The 22597-nt window shown below is 43.3% G+C and overlaps 1 protein-coding gene across 1 annotated transcript in view; it reads right to left on the reverse strand.

Moving 5' to 3' along the window:
• The window catches only part of PDE6C (phosphodiesterase 6C), a 58120-nt gene that overhangs the window by 25532 nt on the left and 9991 nt on the right, over positions 1 to 22597 (reverse strand). The window contains exons 5-14 of the mRNA XM_060034452.1: positions 21168 to 21242; positions 20110 to 20174; positions 19940 to 20006; positions 14276 to 14323; positions 9549 to 9698; positions 8808 to 8951; positions 7539 to 7607; positions 2361 to 2507; positions 2016 to 2123; positions 1510 to 1619 (exon numbers count right to left, since the gene is read on the reverse strand). Coding sequence (XP_059890435.1) covers positions 1510 to 1619; positions 2016 to 2123; positions 2361 to 2507; positions 7539 to 7607; positions 8808 to 8951; positions 9549 to 9698; positions 14276 to 14323; positions 19940 to 20006; positions 20110 to 20174; positions 21168 to 21242 — 983 coding nt within the window. The remainder of the gene's footprint in view (positions 1 to 1509; positions 1620 to 2015; positions 2124 to 2360; positions 2508 to 7538; positions 7608 to 8807; positions 8952 to 9548; positions 9699 to 14275; positions 14324 to 19939; positions 20007 to 20109; positions 20175 to 21167; positions 21243 to 22597) is intronic.

The following is a 22597-nucleotide window of genomic DNA, read 5'->3' on the forward strand; positions in this document are numbered from 1 at the left end:
ATGCGAGAGAGTGGCATGGACATATATACACTACCAAACGTAAAACAGATAGCTAGTGGGAAGCAGCCGCATAGCACAGGGAGATCAGCTCGGTGCTTTGTGACCACCTAGAGGGGTGAGATAGGGAGGGAGGGAGGGAGGGAGACGCAAGAGGGAAGAGATATGGGAACATATGTATATGTATAACTGATTCACTTTGTTATAAAGCAGAAACTAACACACCATTGTAAAGCAATTATACTCCAATAAAGATATAAAAAATAAAATAAAATAAATAAAATAAAATGGATAACTGGGACTTCGCTGGTGGTCCAGTGGTTAGGATTCCATGCTTCCACTACAGCGGGACACAGGTAAGAATCAATACATGTATATGTATAACTGAACCACTTTGCTGTACACCTGAAACTATCACAACATTATTAATCAACTATACTCCAATATAAAATAAAAAGGTAAACAAAAAAAATAAAGGGCTGGAACTCTCAAGACGAAGACGTTGCTTACCCGGAACCCAGAATGGAGATTCCCTTTTCAAGGCAAAGCCTGATTGGTAGAGTAGCTGAAGGTGAAAAGTCACTGCTCACGAGGTGCATTTCATTCACTGAGTAAATTTCTTCAGCATCTACTATGTTTCACATATACAATTTCATGTGATTCTCACAGCAGTCTTTAAGAGGTCAATATTATACCCATTTTACAGTTAAGAAACAGAATCTCAAATAGATTAAATGATTTGCCCAAGATCCCTCAACTGGGAAGTATCTGGATCCCATAAAACCAGACTCCAAAGCTCATTCTCTCTAAATTGTCTCACTCCCTCTGGTACCTCTGGAGAGGGGTAGGTCATGTGTCACAGATGAAGATACAGTGTGGCCAAGGCAGACAGAGCTTCTTAAATGTCACTATCAAGGAGTTAGGCTGGCTATGGCATTGCTGACGAATTTTGAAAAGTGCCAATGACGCAATAACAGTAATAATAATAATACTTAATAATTATTAACTGCCAAGAGCCAACCATGAGCTGAGTGCCTTATATGTATCTCATTTAATCTTTACAACGACCTTAAGTGTTAGGTACCATTACTGTAATTATTATTTTCCCGATGAGGAACTCGAAGCTTAGAAAGTTTAAATGACTTGTGAACCCAATAAATCCAAATCTGTCTGAGCTGAGGGCCTCTACCCTTATGATTGCACTTCTTTTCTTGGGCAAGAGAGGAAGATGGTGATGATGTTAAGATGCAAGGTCAGCTGAAGGTCAGCTGGTGGAAGTACAAGGACCAGGGACGTGAGAGTAGTCAGCCCAGGAAGAAATGTTCTCTAGCTTGAGCTGGTGGGGTGCTACCCAGGTGTGTACAGGTGTAGGCCAAAGATCAATGCGCTCTAATGTATGAATTGAATACTCTGATGAAACAAAGTTGAAAAAAGAAGGAGTGAAGGCGTTTACAAATAAGGCGGGGGGGGGGGCACCAGAACACGCTGATGTGGCCACACGTGTTCACTTACTTCATCTGATACAAGTTGTTGGTGCCTCTGTGGTCAATGTCATGGCAGAAGGCAGCAGCAAGCATGGCAAAGGCTTCAAGATCCGTGTAGTATTTCTTCAGTCTTCCTGTCTAAAAATATAGACGTACATATTTACTTGGATTAATGCACCTCTGCAGCATGTGCAGTGAGGCCGGCCTGCAATGGAGAAGGGGGTCTGCTGTGTTTTTAGAGCAAGCTGGCTTTATTTCTTGAGGACTGTAGCTCATTCTGGGCCGTTACAAACCCAGCAGGTAACTGAATTTTCCTTTATGGATATAAGGACACGAGTGTCAGAGTGATAATTCAGCCAAACGCCCAGGGATACCCACGTACCCTGGCATCATCTCCAGGGGGGTTGGGGGTTTATGGGACTGTATCCATGAATTCCAAAATTACTGATCTAAAGTGATGGACTGGATCCATTTCTCACCACACTCAGGAGGGAGATGCACAGGTTTATGATGATTCACAGGCTCTGTACCTACCATCAGCAAAGTGAACATCGTCTGCCCCACATTGAACCCGTGTCGCCAGTTGTGGTAAGTGACGGCACGGTATCCCTTCCTCACCGTGTACATCCATCTGGTGAGAACCTGCCACCAAAGAAGACAACACCACTCAGACTTTGGAGTAGAATTCTAAAGGTAAGAAGGTCTGTGACAACCTTATCTGAAAAGATAGGTTGGCCTTGTTTACAGGGTTTAAGTGGACAAACTGATGAAGTTAATGATAATTTAAAATCCACACTGCAGGGAATCTTCTGAACCACAGGAAATTTTAGTGGAGTTCAGCCACAGAATCACAGCATTTTAAATTAAATACCATCTGACCTCTACAGGTACTTTGAATTTCTCCACCACATTTATTTCAAGAAACAGCCGAAGTCCACACTTAATCAGTTCGTGCTCTGTGATGGGGAAGTCGCTGAAGCGGAATTCATACAGGTCTACGGCCTGTGGGTCTGGTAGGTCCTCTTTCTGTTGAAACAAGGACCAAGTGTTCCAGATTACATTCATTTATTTCCTTTTAGTCTGATATACCCGACATTGGACATAAAACAAAATTACAATAAAAGGATGCCACATGCAATTCACTGAGTCTCTACTTGCCCAATACTGGGTTATGCCTTATTATCCTAACAAACCTACACAATGATCCTCAGTTTCCAGATGGTGAAACTGAGGCCCAGCTATACTGAGAAGCTTTCTAAGTGATGGCATTCAATTCTAAATCAGACCCCAGTGGCTATTTTCTTTCTTTGATGCAAGATAAAATGTTTACTTGCAGCAGCCTAACCCATTTTCAATACTCAACTTTTTTCCATTCCGGAAATATTCAGTAAACAGTAAATGATGGCTTAATTCGATTCTATCGTATTATCTTTACCTATTCAGTGATGCTTTCCTACTCGTCTGTGGGCTCCATAAGGATGGGATCTGGTCTGTTTTATTTGCTGTGGTATCTCAGAACCTGTAGGGCCTTTCCCATGGAGGTGCTTGGTAAATGTTTGTTGAGTGAATGAATGAATGAATGCCCCGCAGTGTACTGGTACACTTGCAGACATCTAATTTAACCCACCCCCCTGTCAGGATTTAGGACTAGGTGAAAAAACAGTGAATTAGCCCCATGAATATTGACATGGCTTGGGAGATAAAAATATGCATTTTGGCCTTAAGGAATTTAACTTAATAAAATGGTTATAAAATACAGACCAGTGAAAGCTGAGAGCTTAGAACATTCCCAGAGCACAGAGTCAGTGCCAGGGCTGGGAGAAATTGCAGGCAGGCTGGGGGAACTGAAGGAGGAGAGACTCTGGAGGGCTGTGTATTCAGCTGATCTGGTAGAAGGCAGGTCAGAGACAGTCCCACGGGAGGAGAGAAGCAGGCGAGGGCTGAGTGGGTCCAGCAGATGCAGGAGCAATTCAGTTCAGTGGGTATTTACTGAGCCCATCATAAATCCTTAATACTGTGCTAAGATCACGTCCCTCAGTAAGTTCAAGGTTTCCCAGAGAATGATTCATGCTCTATTTGTACAAATGTCAACACCAAATGGTATATGGCTCTTTTAAGTACAATTATGGTTTCTGTTCCCCTAACCCCCGAGTCTGGGCTGGCCCCTCAAACCCTTGCCCTTCTCTTCAGGGAACTTCCTGGTCCTCCTGTGCCCCCTTCTCCTCAAGGCCACTCTCAGACTGTCGCTTTAGGCAGAGATCTCTCTCCTACAAAGCTATGGCTTGGAGCCAGGAGACTAGCATTCAGTTCTGGGTTGGTATTAGCTATTGGGTTGGCCAAAAGGTTCGTTTGGGTTTTTCCATAAGATGCTACCCAATATGTCAATGTTCTCATCTGTGAAATGGGAGTGACAAGAGTTAACATTTTTGTCTTTGTTGTTCTAATGAAAAGGCAGTGCCAATTTCATTTGCATGTGTGTCAAAGAAAGTGAGAGGGGGATTCAACCCATGGCCCCTAGTAACACTTCACAAAACTCCTTTCTCACAGGACCTCCTGCGTCCTCTGCCAAAGCCTTCTCATCACTTTCTCTCTCTCCAGACCCTCCCAGATTCCTTGCCCAAAGGGGCTCTTTTTCTGCATTCATTTTTATTCATTCAACAAACATTTATTGGTTCCTATCTGTGTTGTAGGCATTATGGATAAAGCAATGAAGAAAGCAGGCATTGTCACTGCCCCTGAAACACACATTCTCGTGGGGAGAGACAAAAAATAAGCACATCTTTTAAAAAATCAGACTAAGAATTACGGGGTACGGTGGGGGGTGCCCAATGCCCAGAACCTCCCTGCTGGAGGTCGCCTCAGTCCTGCTGTCCCCAGAGTATTATGTAAAGATCAAACGTGAAAATGCTTTTTAACGCGTTATCAGGTCAGTCACACTAAAGCGTAAACGCGCATTTCAGCAGGAAACAAAGTAAGAAGTTCTCAGAATTATGACTCCCAGCCCCCATTTACAGTTACAGGCGAACCGATAAAACAATACTACAATATGGCAATCACAGGTTTTGAAAACCAGCAGTCATGCAGCAGTGATACAGAGAGGCTGATAGAAATAAAGGCTTTTGATTCATCTGATAAGTAGGAACTCAGGCCCCAAAGGCTGGTCTTCCCCTCCCTGAAGGAACCCACAGCTGAGGTGGAATGAGAGGGGGGAGGCTGCTGCCACCCCACATGCCATAACATGGCGCCAGCCACCTGCTGCATCCCAGCTGGCTGACTCCCTCTGCTCCGGGAAGAAGCTCCTGGGTATCTGATCAGGTCCCTTCGCAGGTTCCAGTGTGCCAGGCTGCCATGGTCTCGTCCCACCGCCCTGCCAGGCCTCACGGGCTGCTCCCCTCTTCCGCTCACTGGGGCTCCAGCCATACCCAGCTGTCTTCTGTCTCCTGTGTCCCCACGCCCTGGTCTGCACTGTCCTGCTTCCCCATCCCATCTCCAGCCATCTCCAAGCCCCCATTGTCAATCTCTGCCCAGCTGATTCCTGCTTTCCCTGCAGGCCTCCATGCCATGGCCTCATCTCGCAGTCTATCATCTTCTGTGAGTAGAATCAGGCCCTTATCCTCCCCAGGGCCCTTGGTGCTCACGCCCTGTGAACCCATTCATTCAAGGCAGTGTCACTGCTTGTATTTTTTGTCTCCCTAATAAACAGGCGGCTTCTTGAACCAGGTGAAAACCAGACCACACTATCTTTTGCCCTCGAGGCTTAACGGTTCCTTGTATCATAGGACATTTCAGTAATTACTGAATGAATGAAAAACAAAATGGAATGAAGGAGGATTGAATGAGGTACTTCTCTGGGACGCCCTGTCCTCATCTCCCATGGTCTGGTAAATGTGAGCTGCAGGGCATCCGCGAGTGAACTGAAATGTCCTGGGAAGCAGAGGGGAAGATGGGACAACGACTTTCCCTACTTCCTTTGCCCAAGTCACTGCACTGCTACCTCAGTGCTTTCCAGCCCAGCAACGTGCACCTGCTGTTATACCTATAAAAGAGGACCACACCTTCCCTGAACTGAGAGTTAAAATGCATCCCTGCAGAAAATCATGGTTAAGTGGAGATGCATAAATATTTATGTAGCTTGGAAATTATGCCAATAGTTTTGGAGAACCCCTCTGAAATATGGTTGTTTCTTGAGTTAAGTTTTATGCGGCAATGATTTGGGATGAGCTTAAAGCACATTTTACATTCAAAATAGGCTGTTTTATTGTAAAGCTACTGGTTCTTTGCCCATTTTATTGCTTCTCCATCATAAGACCCTTCCTCCTCTAAACAGAGAACTAGAAAATTTCCAACATGTCATGGATGTCAATTAAAGCTTTTTTTTTACAAGAAGATAAGTTTTGTTGGGGGTAAATGAGGAGAAGGAGTCATCTTCTGGGCCAAGTGTGAGAGGAAAGTGCTCAGAGGTAAAGCCAGAGAGAGTGAGAGAAGGAGGAAGAGCCTCAAGTGACATGAAGACATAAAAGTGGGAGCAGATCCCTCAAAAAGGGGTCACAGGCCACTGGCTCTGTGGTGGTACAGCCAAGGGCCAGGATGGGAGGACAGAGCCCATAAAAATGGGAATGTGGAAGGTGAGATATTCAGTAATCTTAGTTCAGAAAGAAGAACATATGTCATGGGTTGGAAAGGGGCAGTGGAAAACAGGATGAGGTAGTTAGGGAGGGAAATAAGTGTGATATTATTTCAATTTCGAGCAGATTGTATTCAAGCCTCTGAAATTCAAGGTCTAGGGGCCTTGGTAATCCCAGGTTCTTAATTGGGATCGCAGAAGGGCCACACTCTAGAAATAAGGGCTCTACCCTAGTAACAAGAGCAAAACTGAAATAGACCACCCCTAACAAAATCTAAAACCAACTCCTTCACCTGCCAGAAGAAACTCTAACCCTTTGAACAGAAAGATAATATCACCCAGAGCCCCTACAAATCCTAACCCACAGTGTCTGGTTTTCAATTTAAAAACTATGAAGTATGCTTTAAAATGATCAAATGACTAAAACCCAAGAGTAAAAATAGACAGTAGAACCAGACACATAGGTGATTCAGGTATCTAGATGGAGAATTCAAAATCACTATGTGAATAAATTTAAGAAGATAGATAAAGTAGATTAAATGATGGAAAGTTTTTTTTGTTTTGGTTTGGGTTTTTTTTTGCGGTACGCGGGCCTCTCACTGTTGTGGCCTCTCCCGCTGCGGAGCACAGGCTCCGGACGCGCAGGCTCAGTGGCCATGGCTCATGGGCCCAGCCGCTCCGCGGCATGTGGGATCTTCCCGGGCCGGGGCACAAACCCATGTCCCCTGCATTGGCAGGCAGACTCTCAACCACTGAGCCACCAGGGAAGCCCTAAATGATGGAAAGTTTTAGCACAGAGTTGGAATCTTTAAAAATAAGAATTAAATATACATTCTAGAACTGAAAAAGATAATCTCTGAAATTAAAAACTTACTGGATGGGTTTAACAGTTGATTGTAGAACATGTGTTTGGGTGGGTGTAAACAGTAGACACAACAAAATACAAGCTTAATGACTAGAAGAGAAGTTATTTCAACTAGATATAATAGGGGTGACCCAATGGCAACAATAGGAAAGAACTGAATTCCTCCAGGATCCAGAAGAGAAGCTAGCAATGGCAGATGCTAATGGTGCCTCCAAGGGTCTATCTACCTTCTACTGTAATTCTGCCGTGTCTTCCAGGGTGGCCATGCTGTAATCCAGAGCTATTAAAATAAACCAGGCCATGCTACCCCTAGAGTCTGTGCCTGCATTCCCTTATGCAGTAATCTAGTTTAACTATGATTCTAAATTACCTTTGTGGATTGTACTGTAGGGGACAAACAGAAAGAAAAGCAAGGACCCAGAAGATCACTCTGTAGAAGAAATCTCTTTCCTTTTTAGCTTTGGAAGGTGCCAGAGAAGAGGAAACTCAACACTAACTTGAAAAATGAGAACAAGTATCCTACTATATTTTATTTAAAAGGCATTAAGGATAGAAGTAAAACACTTACCAAAATTGTGACAAGTTGGTTTTCTTCACAGTCTTCAATTACATCTATATTTAACTTCTCTTTAAATTTCTAAAATGTAAAAGCAAAGGAGGTGTGAAATTGCTATAAAGTTGATTTCGATCTGATTCCTTTACTCTTAAAATCAGTTAAAATAAACTATGTTGTAATGAGTTCCATGAAAGATGCATTCTGGATACAAAGAAGATCTATAGCACTTGATTATTTAGAATTTTCTCTAAAAATTAATTAATCTCTCTTTTCTCCCCAAAATGTAACAGTAGCTGTCTCAGAAAAAGAGAGAGAGAGGGAGAGGGTGAAGGAGACGTCGGTTGTTTGCATGTAGGCGAGAAAAATGAATGGCTTACATCTGTTTTTCTTTAGTTTATAGCAATTTCCCTTTATTCTCCCCAGACATTTTCATCTTCAACATCTCAAATTCTCAAATCTTTTAAGTCTCAAACCACCCAGCAAAACCAAAACCAACCAACCAACCAAGCCAACAAACAAAAACACCCCAGGAAAACTACAACCACACACACTCTGAAAGCTTTTGAAATAAAGGAATAGAGACAGTGGATTTGTTATATTTTCCCTTCATCTGGTGGTGATTAGAACACTGTTAGCGAATATCTACTTGCTCTCCAATCATCCATGATGCTGATCTTGGTCATGTTTGTACCTTGAAAATTTTAGTGAATTTGATGTGAGGAAAGAATTGAAACGAGCTTGCACAGCTGGGCTTGCTCTCTTGTACTTGTCATCACCATGAGAAGAACATCTATCAGGTAGCTGCTGATCAAGGATGATAGACGCAGAAAGCAAACCAGACACACAGCTTGGAGCCCAGCCCAACCAAGATTAGTTGAAATCTGGTCAACCCACAAACTCATAAGTGAGAAAGAAATGCTTATTCTCATACACCACTGAGAGCTTATGGTTGTTATACAGCATTATACGGCAACAGCTGACATTTCGCTCCCTAGAAATATTTTTTTCCTTGCTAACACTCTTGAATCTAGACCTCACTACTCCAGCTCCTACAGAGCTATTTTTAACAAAGTGCTATTCCAACCAAGCAGCCTGGAAAGTCAGTAAGGCTCTGTGTACTGTGGACCACTCAAGTTCCCCCCAACCCCTCCTTCTTTGTTTCTCCCCTCCTTAGCCCGGGACTAAACCTATTCTCATTTGTCAGACCTCCGGGTAATTAGGCGAATTCCAGAGGCCATGGTTAGATAGCATCTAATGTCACAGGACGAATTCCTCACTTACCAAAATGGACTTGATTTCATCAGGAGTAGCTTTGGTGTGGTTCATGAGCATTTCCTGGGCTATGTCCTTTCTGTTTACCAGTTTATTCATTTTCTCATAGGTGTCAGTATTTAAAAGAGACCATCCGAGAAACTGTGTGAGAGTCTGAAATAGATAGAATGTGATTCGATTCTCTAAACCTAAAGAAAAAATGATTTGGAGGCAACAGTTTGCATGCTTTCCTATCAATCAATCTCCCTTCCACCATCAACAACCCAGTTCCTTGTTTTAATCTAAGAAAAAAAAAAGAAAAAGTACAATAATCAGAGCCAGACAATAAAACTGGCTAAGCCCTCGCTTTTCAAAGTGCTCCATGCACCGTGAATACTTTATTAGAGGAGAGGAATTACAAAAATCCAGTAGATAAAGCATGACCTGAAAATCAGAGAGGGCTGGAGGTGGCAGCAAGGGTGAGAGGTGATAGAAGGGGAGTAGGGAGAAAGGAGAGAGAGACCTTTCCCCAATTCCCTAGTACTGAAAAGAATTTTGATTAAGCCAAAAGTTCACACTTTGGTAGAAAACGGTACAGTTTACGGAAGTCAGGAAACAGAAATGACACAATAACAATATACTGACTGCAACCATGTGTGACTCACGTCTTAATTGCCCTTCAGAAACATCATTCCAGAATAACAAATAATTATGCATCTTCTATTATTTCATGCATTTCATCTACCTCCATTAGTTTATAATTGCGCTTACCTCAGTGATGTGTTCATCGTACTCATCAAAAGGCTTTCCATCCTTTCTGTTGTAAAATGTAGCTACACCCACGATGTCTTCCTTCTTGTTGACAATAGGCAGGGACAAGACGTTTTTAATGACCCAACCAGTCTCATCTACAGGTCCTTTCTACAAACAATAAAGACACTAAGGTTATTTTTTTATCTTTTTTTTTTTTGAAATAACTATAGGTACACAGGAGGTTGCAGAAGAAATGTACAGAGAAGTCCCATGTACCCTTTACCCAGTCTTCCCCGTGATAACATCTTGTGTCACTATGGTACACTAACAAAACCAGGGAATACATATTGGTACGACCCATGGGGCTTATTCAGATTTCACCAGATTTATATGTATTTGTGCACGTGCGGGGATAGGCAGGAGTGTTTCTATGCCAACTCATCACATAGGTAGATATGTGCAACCTCCCCTAGAACCAAGATAGAGAACTAATCCATCATCACCGGGCTCCCTTGCCCTACCCCTTTATAGCCACTAGAGCCCTCACTATTCCCCACTTAGGTTATTTTCAGTTTAAAGAAAGAATAATTGCGGGGTGTTAGATGCACAATTCCTATGTTGTATCAGAACACGGCTAGAACTATACAGCCATAAAAGTGCTGTAGTACATTTGAGTGTCCTAGAACCAAGTGTCTGTACTGTGACAACCCTACCCTCTTCTCTTTGGCCTCTCCCGCTCCAGCCCTAGGGATGGGAAGCATTTACCTGTGTTACCTCAGTGTCCCCTGTTCATTTCTTCTGTCCTCCAAAGCCTGTTTAGCTAAATTCTTATATTAAATTCTCTCTGTTGAAATACCTAGTGTGGTTTCTGCTTTCCTGACGGACCCATCAAGATCGCTTTTTGTTCTGTGGTGTGATTCCACTTAGTAAACATCTGTCAAGCCCCATGATGTTTCAGGGCCTGGGCTAGCTGCTGGGGGTGCAAAGGTGACTAAATCACAGTCCCTAAGCTCAAGATAACAGTCTAGTAGGGAATGCTGACACAGAAGTTCAGCAGTGTTTCTCAAAGTGTTGCCCAAAGATCAAAGGCAACAGATTTTTTTTCTTTTTAGCTTGTTTCATAATCTCTGGGCATGCATCTTAAATAGGCTCCCCAGGTAATTCTAAAGTCCTCCGAAGCCTGAGAACCATGGTGTGGCACCTGGACAGCATGCAACAAGGCAAAGGTAGCCAAGCACCCATCAGGCCAGGCTATTCCTTCTTCTGCCTGTCCTCGGCTTATTTAGTCATCCTCAGAGGCTCTGGTTAAGTCTCACCTCTCCCTTGAAGCCTTCTCTAACTTTTTTCACCCATATGGAACTTTTCTTTTTCAGAATTCCATCAGCACTTCTAGACTTGACTGTACAATTTAGCATTTACATAATTTCCAAATGCTTTGGAACTGTTGATTGTTGTCTCTGAGGCTATTTTCTAATCTTACCAAAGAGCTGTTTCATAAACTGTTCAATTCTACCTAAGTGACAGGACAGTGCTGGGCATATAAGGGATGCTCAATAAACAACTGCTTATTAGTTGAAGAGCTTGCCTTTATACTTAGAATGAAAAGCAGAGAAACCAAACCTCAATTCATGCTGCCTAATGGTCAAAGCTTTGGGGGAAAGAAAAAGCAGTGCACGGTGGTTCTCAAAGTCTTCATTTTTGGAAAATACTATGAAATATTTATATACTTATATCCTCACAAGGATGAGAGACAACATCAATAACAGAAAATATTACCTGTGTGCAAGGTAAGCACCTGTGTATTTATTTTTAAAAAGCTTCCAAAATAAGCTTTACTGACTGCCTGTTTTTTCAGTACATATTCAATTGGTACCTGTTCATGTTCATGTCTCTTGCTATTAAGTTAGAGCTTGTTCACAGAAAAGTGATAGAAGGAACTTAAGATTTAAGAGAAATAGGACAAAAACTTAAGACAGAAAGTTCTATGTACTTTTTCTTCTGTGAATTGGGATCACTTTAATTCACGTTAAATGAAGAGCCCCTTACTCCACTTCAAGGAACACCCTGAAGACGTCTACTTCCTAATCCCTGGAATCTGTGAACAGGTTACTTTAAATGGGGAAGGCGCATTAAACCAGCAGATGGAATTCAGGTTGTTAGTCAGCTGATCTTAAAATAGGGAAATTAGCCTGGATTTTCCAGGTGGACCCAATGTAATTACAAGGATCCTTAAAAGTAGAAAAGAGAGTCAGGATCAAAAATCAGAGAAGGAGATATGACAGCAGAAGCAAAGTCAGGGCGATGTGACTGCTGGCTTTGAAGATGGAAGGGCCATGAGACAAGGCAGCTCCAGAAGCTGGAAAAGACAAGGAGACAGGTTCTCCCCGAGATCCTTTAGAAAGGAACACAGTCCTGCCAGCACCTTGGATTTAGCCCAGTGTGACGCATTTTAGACTTCTGACTCCAGAACCGTAAGATAACTCAGCTGTGTTGCTTTAAGCCACTAAGTGGTAATTGTTACAGCAGCAACAGGAAGCTAATATGTACACCCTGCCCCCAAGAAACGCAGTTTGAGAATCATTGCCTTTGCAGGTTTGTTCTGACCACAGTTCACTTTGAATCATTGGTTTTTTCATTAAACTTCTCAGGTGCAAGAGGGGACTAGTGAGAATGGAGGTGGGTGCGAGCAGGTGGACAGAATGGGAAGGCCCAGCAGGGTGGAGGTTTGCGGAGGATGGGCACCCTATCCTGAGTCTGCCTTTTGGAATGATCCACAGGGGCAATGCCTATGAGGGAAAACAGAGAGGGAGGCTGAGAGCCCATCAAGATGCAGTCCTGGGCTTCCCTGGTGGCACAGTGGTTAAGAATCCACCTGCCAATGCAGGGGACACGGGTTCAAGCCCCGGTCCAGGAAGACCCCACATGCCGCGGAGCAACTAAGCCTGTGCGCCACAACTACTGAGCCTGTGCTCTAGAGCCTGTGAGCCACAACTACTGAGCCCACATGGCACAACTACTGAAACCTGCGCTCTAGAGCCCATGAGCCACAACTACTGAAGCCCGCACACCTAGAGCCTGTGCTCTGCAACAAGAGAAGCCACTGCAATGAGAAGCCCGCGCACCGCAACTAAAGAAAGCCCACACGCAGCAACAAAGACCCAATGCAGCCAAAAATAAATAAATTTATTTTTTAAAAAAAGATGCAGTCCTGACCCCAGGGCTAAGGACAGAAGGAAGGATGGAGAGCTGGGTGGGAGTGTCTTAGACCACAGTGCAGTTCTGAAAGAGTTTGCAGGGCTGAAGGGGATTCCTAGGACCAACAGTGCTGGTCAGAGGAGTCTGGCATCTCCCAGGAACTGGCCTGTGTTAGTATCCCGGCCCACAGGAAGTGCAGCCTCCGCGTGGACAGTGGGTTTCCCAGCCCAGCAGCCATTTGATGGTCATCCTTCCTACAGTCAGAGACCTGAGAAGCATGTTTTCACGGGCACTACACTGATGTTTCCTAGGGAGCTGGCCAATTCCTATAGGCTGGAGGTTTACCCCAGGTGGGTGCCCAGCCTCCTCTGCGCCGTCAGAGCCCTTGTGTGGCTGCTCCCACGGGGGCCACACGAGGACCCCACACACACAGAAAGCACAGGCCCCCAAACCTCTGAGCGCGGCCCGATTCTTCTGGGCCAGCTCCCTGCCCTCCCTGTTCAGACTATGACTGCTTAAGGTTCAGACACCTTAGAGAGTCCTTGTCCCTTTTTCCTGCCTGTGCACTCCTTCCTGGCACCCAGTTGCCATAAACAGAGGGGTCATGGCTGGGCACAGTGTGGTCACAATTAGGCCTTCGGAGGCAAGGAGGAAGGAGCTAGAGCAAACGCCATGTGGTGTCTGCACGCTTCCATGGTGGTGAGCAGAGAGGAGTGCGGAGAGCAGGAGGAAACCTGCCCCGTAACTGGGCGAGTGAGCACAGGTTTCCCAGGCCTGGGGGCCCCTGCTGCTGAGGGCGCGCCCCTCACCCCACCCACCCCAGGCCGGCTTCGGCTGTGCCACGTGGGCAGAGATGGGGCTCTGTGGGCGTGTCGGGGTGAGACCGGAAGACGGACGCTAGTGGCCCCCACTGGGAAGGCCATCTCCACTCCCGACTGGGGCTGGGCTCCAACTGGATGTCTGCTAAAACAGGACACAGAACGGCAAGGGCCAGAAGGAGGAAAAGGAGAGGTTGCTGGGCCAATGGTCAGGTGGGGAGGGGGTGGAAGAGGGGACAGGTGGGGAGGGGCATCTCTGGATGTTGGAGGAGGAAAGATAAAACCAAGAGTCTGACAGCAGGAGGGGCTCCCAAGAACCCAACAAGAAGTTCCTTTTCCTGATAACAGCGGCAATAAGTCTCCGGGACGGGCCCGAGAAACCTCCAAAGGGCTGAACCCAGGTGGTAGGATGTATCCAGCTAATCATTCAGGCAGAGACCATTTACTGAGCACCTGTGACGTGCCAGGGCTGGTTTAGGCACTGGGTGGGAGAAGTGGCAGCCCCCCCGCCAAATGCTGGGGTGACAAACACCCTTCTCTCCTCCCCCCTCTTCTCCTTTCCCTGAAGAACGTGCTACTTGGTGGCCACCAGCCCAGCCAGGGTGAGTGGGACATAAGCCTTGCGTGTGCCTCCTGGTCACCCCCGAGCACAAGGCAGGCTCTGGGGATGGAGAGGGTCAGTGCCGCCCCCCTCCCCGCACTGACAGGGGAGGCCTGGCAGAGGGCAGTTACCTGAAATGTGAAGTATTCATCCGCTGGGGCGTTCAGCATGTTGCAGATCTGTTGCAAAGCAAGAGGAGCCATTAAGCCACAGAGCAGAACGAGAAAGAACGCGGGGAGCAAGGGTTTCCTCCCTGGGTCTCCACAGCTCGCAGACAAGTTATTCACCCTAGACCTCAGTGAGGCCACATGTGCTAACAACACGCTGGAGTCGAGGTGGGCTGGGACCTGGGCCCCCTTTACTGGAGTGCTTGCATCTGAGCAAACGTCTCCTGGAGCAACAGAATACAAAGAAACTATAAGGGACTAAAAACAACTGCATGCATGCCCCGCTGGGGCAAATCACGAAGGATAAGACACAAAAAGGCCACAAACCAACTGCCACTCCTGAGGCGCCAGGAGCAAAGCAGGGGACTGCGTGTGATCCCTGCACACAGCACGGCCAAGGGGGTGGGCAGACTACTTAAACCGCCCCTCCGGCCCGACCCACCAACCCGCCCCCACCCTCGCCCCTCCCAGGAAGCAAACAAGGGCACCTGTGTCTTGTTTTTCTCCCTCAAGCTGCGAGTGCCAATGAAGCCTCGCCTGAATTTCTCCTCTGGCCTCTTACCAACTGCTATTGATTAAAGAGTCCAGGGACCTGGGTGGGTAACAAAGTTAGCTTCTCTTCTACTAATTAAGTCACTGGATGACATTTAGCCCCATCTCTGCTCCTTCCTACTCTCTCAGCCTCTAAGGATTCTTCTTCCAAATTCAAAGCAACTAGTTGTTCAGATCAAGGAGAGGAGGAGTCTAAGCAAAAGGGCCTTTCTGCCTGGGCAGGTGTGGCAGCAATGCTGGGAAGGCTCTGTTTTCCTTCTTTTTTTTTTTTTTTTCTGATGTGGGATCCGGGTTGGAAGAAAGTGGCTAAGGGGCAGGAGGGAAAAGCCAGACAGCCTTTTAGGTACGCCAAAGTAAATATTCATTACGAGACATCACTTTAAGTACTAAACTCAGAGACTATTGCTCACATCCATAAGGACAAGAAATCATTCCATTTTTGGGTCATTTCGGATTATCTTTACATCAGGTCAAATCAACAAATGGGTCTTTTTTTTTTAAGTAACAAGCAGTGGATTTAATTTTTGGGGGGGAGATTTTTTTTTTTATTCAAATGGCAAGTCACAAAAATTATAATCATTCTCATCAGTTCACTCAGTCCTGTGTAATTAATTTTTTTCATCTTGATCTTTTGTTAGCACTTTTATGAATTCATCAGTTTTCCATTAGAGTTCTGAAAATGCTTATTCATTCAGTTCAGCAATATAGTCAGTTACCAGAAACCTGTACTTGTCAGAGTCTTTTCCATGAATTCCTTGAAGATGAAACCCTTTTATAGGAATATATTTGCAAAAGCATCAGAGTAAACCCAGAACTGTCTGTAAATGACAAAAGACTTAAATATGACCACGGTTAAAGATTTGATGAAAGTTCATAATAATGCAATTGACAAGGAAATTTAGTTATTTCTGAGATATGTAAAGCAATAACTAGAATTATGACTTACAACATTATACCAGAACATATAAGATTTTTAGAAATTTCATGTAATGTCTGAAACATTTATATTAATGTCTTAATAAAAGACAATATCTTTCTTTCCACCAAAATTACATTAGATACTTTTTGTTTGTTTGTTTTTGTTTTTCCAGCATCATGATTTAATTAAGGGCGCACATTCATTGCAGAGAATATATTGATGACTGTAAATGTGACTCCTCATTACAGCCTTAAAATATTTGAAACACCAAAGCACAAAGATGTCAATTATATATCCAGACTACAGGTACAAAACAAATACATGCATTTTCCATGCTCCAAAACTGAGTACACACTGTACTGTCACAGGGAAGGGGTTTACCAATGAAGACCTGACAATAAAGTACTCAAGAATGATATACCAAAATAAAATATAAAATAGGAGTTTATAAAAACAAGTTTGACAATAGCAGAGAGGACCCTTTGCATTTCTGAGCAAAAATGCATTTCATTATATGTACTCTCTCCTAAAATGAATAAACTGGTCCCTTGAGAATGCTCTGTTTATTTCTTCTATTATACTACAACATTCTCCATGTGTTGGAAAGAAAAGTATTGTGCAGTATTGTGCAGTATTGTGGGATAAGCATACATGTGGATGGAGCAGCACAACTGCTCTGGTTCTTACAACTCACTTCCAGATAAGGAGAACGTGTTATTCATTAGTATGGCCCAGTCTTAGCCAATATTCAGTTTGGAAAGACACTGGGTTAAGATCAGAATGATCTGAAATTCCAAGTTCTAGAATTGATGATTTTATATGCCACTGTATTAGCCAGGCATCTTTTCTTTCTATTTTAAATTTTTATTGGAGTATAGTTCATCTATAATGTTGTGTTAGTTTCTACTGTACAGCAAACTGAATTGGCCACACATACCCATATATCCACTCTTCTTTACATTCCCCTCCCATACAGGTCATTATAGAGTATTGAGAAGAGCCCCCCGATAAATTAGATACTTTAAATCATAGCATTTTAAAGTTAGAAGGCCCTTTAATAATTGTTTAAGCTTTTCTTTTCAAAGATGAGGAAATAGAAGCCCAAAGAGGATAAGTGATTTTGTTCAAATTCATGGGATGAAACGAGAACCGGGATCTCCAGTGAGGGTGCTGGTAGAATCGCCTCTCCTGCTAGGGGCTGGGGAAAGCCCTGATTTGTATCATTAACCAATTCCATATTGTAAATACTCCCACCATGGAGGATTTCAAGTTGTCAACAGTTTAACAACCTGCTTACCAAACTCCCCAAAATCTACCAGTCTGGTGAGTAGGTAAGAGCAGGCCTCTCTATCTAGTGCACTAACTGTGCCGGCCCCTCTGGCCCAAGGGAAGTGCTTTCTGAGAGTGCTTGAGCCAGGTCTACTGTTTTTGTACTACTCTTACAAAGCAAATGGGACCATCTTTCAAAGTTTTTGTCAGTATATACAGTCTAAGCATTTAAGGACTCATTTGTGCTATCCATTCATTTTTATAATCTAATTTGAATAAAGAACATGAACTGATGGGCTAAGCATCCTTCAGGTGTGTGTAAAAGAGACAAAAAGCAGTTTAGTTCTCTTTTCTGATCTTTCCATCAACAGTATCTGTTTTGGTCCAGGCTTTTCCAGCCTTTCAAGAACATCTATAGATGGGTCAAGGTCCTCGAGGCCAAGTATTTCACTCAATATTCAAAAATCCCTGGTGAAAAAAAAAAAAAAAAATCCCTGGTGGCACAGTAGATAAGAATCCTCCTGTCAATGCAGGGGACACAGGTTTGATCCCTGGTCTGGGAAGATCCCACATGCCGTGGAGCAACTAAGCCCGTGTGCCACAGCTACTGAGCCTGCGTTCTGGAGCCCGCAAGCCACAACTATTGAGCCTCAGTGCCACAACTACTGAAGCCCACACACCTAGAGCTCATGCTCCACAACAAGAGAAGCCACCGCAATGAGAAGCCCGGACACCGCAATTAAGAGCAGCCCATGCTCATCACAACTAGAGAAACCCTCACGCAGCAACGAAGACCCAACGCAGCCAAAAATAAATAAATGAATAAATAAATTTATTTTTAAAAATTGCACATCACTTTTATTATCCAGAAAACAGCATATATGGAATCTAAAAAAATGGTACAAATGAACTTATTTACGAAACAGAGTCACAGATGTAGAAAACAAACATGGTTACGGGGGAGGGATAAATTGGGAGATTGGGATTGACATATACACTCTACTATATATAAAACAGATAACTAATAAGGACCTACTGTATAGCACAGGGAACTCTACTCAATACTCTGTAATGACCTATATGGGAAAAGAATCTAAAAAAGAGTGGATATATGTATATGTATAACAGATTCACTTTGCTGTAGTACAGCAGAAACTAACACAACATTGCAAAGCAACTATACTCCAATAAAAAAAATTTTTTTTAAGTGGGCCATAAATTTCTTTATACTGGCTACAGCAGCTTTGGGGTATCAAACTTGATAAAAACCCTAAATAGAGCCTGGTAGATGGGATGCTGGGAAACCGAGGACAGGGGCCAGTGGTCAAGCTATTTGGCTATTTTGGTGAGGCTGAAAAATTGTGGTATCTGTGGATTCAGTTAGGAATGAATTGGAATATTTTGGTCATTACCACCAGGTCAGGAAGGACATTTAAAAATATTTCAATTATAAAAAAAAAGGGGGGGTGGGAATTCCCTGGTGGTCCAGTGGTTAGGACTCCACGCTTTCACTGCCAAGGACCAGGGTTTGATCCCTGGTTGGGGAACTAAGATCCCACAAGCCACGTGGTGTGGCCAAAAAAAAAAAATGTTTTTTCAAAAATTTTCAATTATTTTGGGGCAGTTTTGAAAACATGACATTTGTTAGTATATATTACTGTTTACTCCTAACAGACATAAGATTGCTTCTCCCTTCTTTTTCTTTTCTTCCCCTTTGGCATGTCTCTACACTAAGAGATCATGTCACCTGGTAAGGCCACCTGGTCCTGTAAACCAACTAAGCTCAGAGTTTGGGCATCCTCCTTGAAACCCAGGGTAAATCATCCCCACACAGATAGAATATCTTGCAGTCACAATAGAATTTTCCTTACTCTGTCACCATTCTGAACCCAGAAATGTTCACACTAAGCAGAGGCAGATTTATGACAGTAAAAGAAAAAACACTAGACAACCTAGATTTTGTTTCACTTCTCCTATGACCCTTGGGTGACTCTTTTCGTCACTGTAATTCACATGCCCATATACTAAATAATGAAGATGCATGAACACTAGCAAAACACAATGCCAACACTAAAGAAGAAACAACTATGCAAATAAATGCTTAAAAATTTTTTTTTAGAAACTTGGGTTTGAAGGGGGAAGAAGGAAAAATGCCAACATAAAGAAACATTAAAAGCACTGAACATTCTTGCGGGGAGGAATCTTGATGCGAAAAAAAAAATGACACAGATGGTGGAACAGCCCAACTAGGGAGAGAAATCAGCCATGAGAAGGAAGGAAAGTATGGTCAAGGCCGAATGGGAAAGCTACAGAGACCTGGTCCTCTGGCCCTGAGGCCTATGGGACCTACCGGAGACCTGCTGTTTGTTGTCTTCCCACCCCTGACCTTTCTCAGCCAGACCTGGCCTATTGTCCCCCCATCCCACCCTCCCCTGAGAGACCAGGGCAAAAATCTTCACTTCATCTATCAACTCACTACATTTTGCATTGCAATCAGTGGCAAAGTTCTTTCTTTATATATATTTTCCTTTTTGTCAGTAATTTTCCTTGTTTCAAGAGTCTTGACCAAGGGAACTATACTTAAGATCAAATTAAACCCAGAATGAACCATAGTCATGAACTGCCAAAGGATGTCTGAAATTTGTGTGGCCGCAGAATAAGAGGTTGGGGGATGGATTACTCTTTCTCATGTTAACTAAATATTTTCTTGTAGAGTTTAGGAGTTTCTAGTTCACTTACATTTGACCGCCAAGATTCCTCTCTCCTATGTCCTGTGCCAAACCTCACCCTTACCTGGTGCATTCTTACTTTCATAATTGTTCCCATCTCCTGGCTAATGAAAGTTTCATCCAATGTTATGTAAGATTTGAATTTGTTCAATAACTTACAAATCCATTTTCAGCAACGTATGTTGGCAACCCACTAATGAGAGTCCAGTGGTCCGCAGGAGGTGTCCTTGAAGAAGATTAGAAGAAAGAAAATCATTGCTATACAGAGAAATGCACTGGATACAAAAATAAAACGGCAACTCCTGCCGCTGCCTCATGGCAATACTCACGGAATGACTCTGATCTCTTCTTTTCCATGTAAAATGTAATCAATGATTTTATAAAACATGACTTCCTAAGAGGAAAGAAAGAGAATATGAGAAAAATCTTACTTCTCAAAGAAGACACTTTTCCTTAATGAACTTATATTTTAAAATTTAAATAACACCTTATTTCCCAACCACATTTCTCTGCATAACATAAATTACCAAACTACTCATGTCCTAATTATAAGCCTGTCATAAGACTGGAAATATCACTGGCCACTTATCTATACGAACAAGCCTATTGAACTAATATTAGAAAGGTGAATTCAGCCTAACAGCTTCTAGGGGAATCTTGTGTTTTAATTTCTTTCTATTGTCCAGAAATAACCGACTAATCACTCCAGGGGAACGAGTCATGGAATTTCTCAACCACAGTCAATGTTTTCCCTTCCCAGCTGTACAGGGACCAGTGGTCAAGCTTCCAGCACTTGCTTTTCTGAACAGGGTGCCTCGGAAGCAGGATTCGGTGGATACATTGTCAAAGCTGGAAGCAACTTGAAAACTAGTCTTTCTACTTCTTTGGGCAGATGAAGAACCTGAACATTCCATCCCATGCCTTCCCTTTCCTGTGTGCTGGGGATACCGTGGTGGAACAAGCTTCCTAGGAAGCTTGCAGTCAAGGGGGAAAGTAAATCTAACCCAACCCTTCCCTGGAGATCCCAGTCCAGGGTGTCAGAAGAAGGTCCTGGGCTCAGTGTGTTTAAAAAACTGTGCAGGAGGCGCTGATGCATCCCTCCCTATGGAGAAGCACTGATCCACCCAGCCCTGGCTTCACAGAAAACGAAACTGAGAAGTTAAACAATGAGTGAAGGCGAGAGCCACCCAGCTGGTTTGGGGCAGAGCTGGGACTCGAACCTCAACCTCCTTGTCCGGTGCTCTTTCTACTACTCCAAGGCCCCCCAGGAAGTCACAGGACTAGAACCTTCTAGTCCTTCTCGAGCCAGCGCTCTTTCCTTTACGCATGGCCTCCTCTAGTTCTAGCGCCTGGTACAGGTATCATCAACAGAGACGTCTGCACTCACTCTGCCATCTGGTGTCTTTGGACCCTTATAAGGCTCGACTTCTCCAAGCTTGACAGGCCACTCATCGTAGAATTCCTGGAGGCAATTACATTTAAACATTATGAAGCAAACTGTTCCATGACCTACCATATCTTATACGAAGGTCATTGGTTTGCACGTTTTATGTTAACTTATAATCCTGGAATTTTAAAGCTCTTTTTCAGCAATACCACTTATGAACTTGTGACTGTGAACAAGTCAACCTTTTTAATCTGTAAAATGGGGACAATAATAAAATTTATACTATAGGGTCATTGTGTGGATTAAATGAATAATACAGAGCACCTACCCTGACACATAGCTAAAAGTACTTAATAGATAGCAGCTCTTTTATAGACAATTAAACTAAATCCAGATAGGTTAAGAGGCTTGTCCAAAGTCATGCAGAATGGACGACAGTGTTGCTTGCCTTACCCAACATTCAATTCCCCCTCTTCCTTGCTAACAAAACCTGATTTTATTTAGTTATCAGGTGGTGATTTGTTCAGGGAAGATGGGCCCTGCACAGCTCACGAGTGGTCTATGTAAGGTGGCTGGAATTAGTTTGAGGGCAGGTATGTGCCCTGGATATGGACAGTGAAGGAGAAGTCTTCCAAGGGCCTTCTGATGAAAGGTTTTCTTTAGACGAAGGGCGATGAGAATGATATTTGTAGGAAATGTCTCCGAATTTTGTCATGTCTGTGAACCAGGTCTTGAGCTGCAATAGCCACCTTACCACCACAAGAAGAGACCTCACCAACAATGCTGAAGGGAGCAGAGACTTTACCAGCAAAAAATGAAAAGCACCAGGGACTCTGATGCCTGTATTGAGCTCTGAATTAATCAGCCATAGAACTGCCCTATTTGGGGACTTCTTGTTAAATGAGATAATAACTGTCATATTACTAAAGATGCTTTTAGTTGGGTCTGATGTTACTTGCAGCCAAAAGCATCCTAACTAATACAGTCAGCTAGAAACTCCCAGAGCCAGGATCAGAACTCAGCCCTCCTGACACTTGGTCCCATGTTTATCCACTTAGAACAATTATTGTGAAAAGATCATTTCCAATCACATGGAGAGTAATAAATATAGATGATATGGTATTCATTAGTTATGTTGAACTAGGAGAGCTCCAACAGAATTAATGAAGCAAGATGAGAAATGAGCATTATATTGTGTAATATTAAATATTTTTAAATTTCTACTTTAAAATAATTTTAACTTTTCAGAATATAAATCCTCAAACTGGTAATAAAAATACACTTTATTTTTATGCCCTAATATGTGCTGGACACTATATAGATATAGATTTAGACATTTAGCTATAGATAGATAGATATGAATATACAATTTCCAAATAATCTCAAACCCTCACAGCTGATGAGAGAAGTCCTCATTTTACAGATGCATA

Source organism: Delphinus delphis, chromosome 16 (assembly GCF_949987515.2).
Source record: "Delphinus delphis chromosome 16, mDelDel1.2, whole genome shotgun sequence".
NCBI lineage: Eukaryota > Metazoa > Chordata > Mammalia > Artiodactyla > Delphinidae > Delphinus > Delphinus delphis.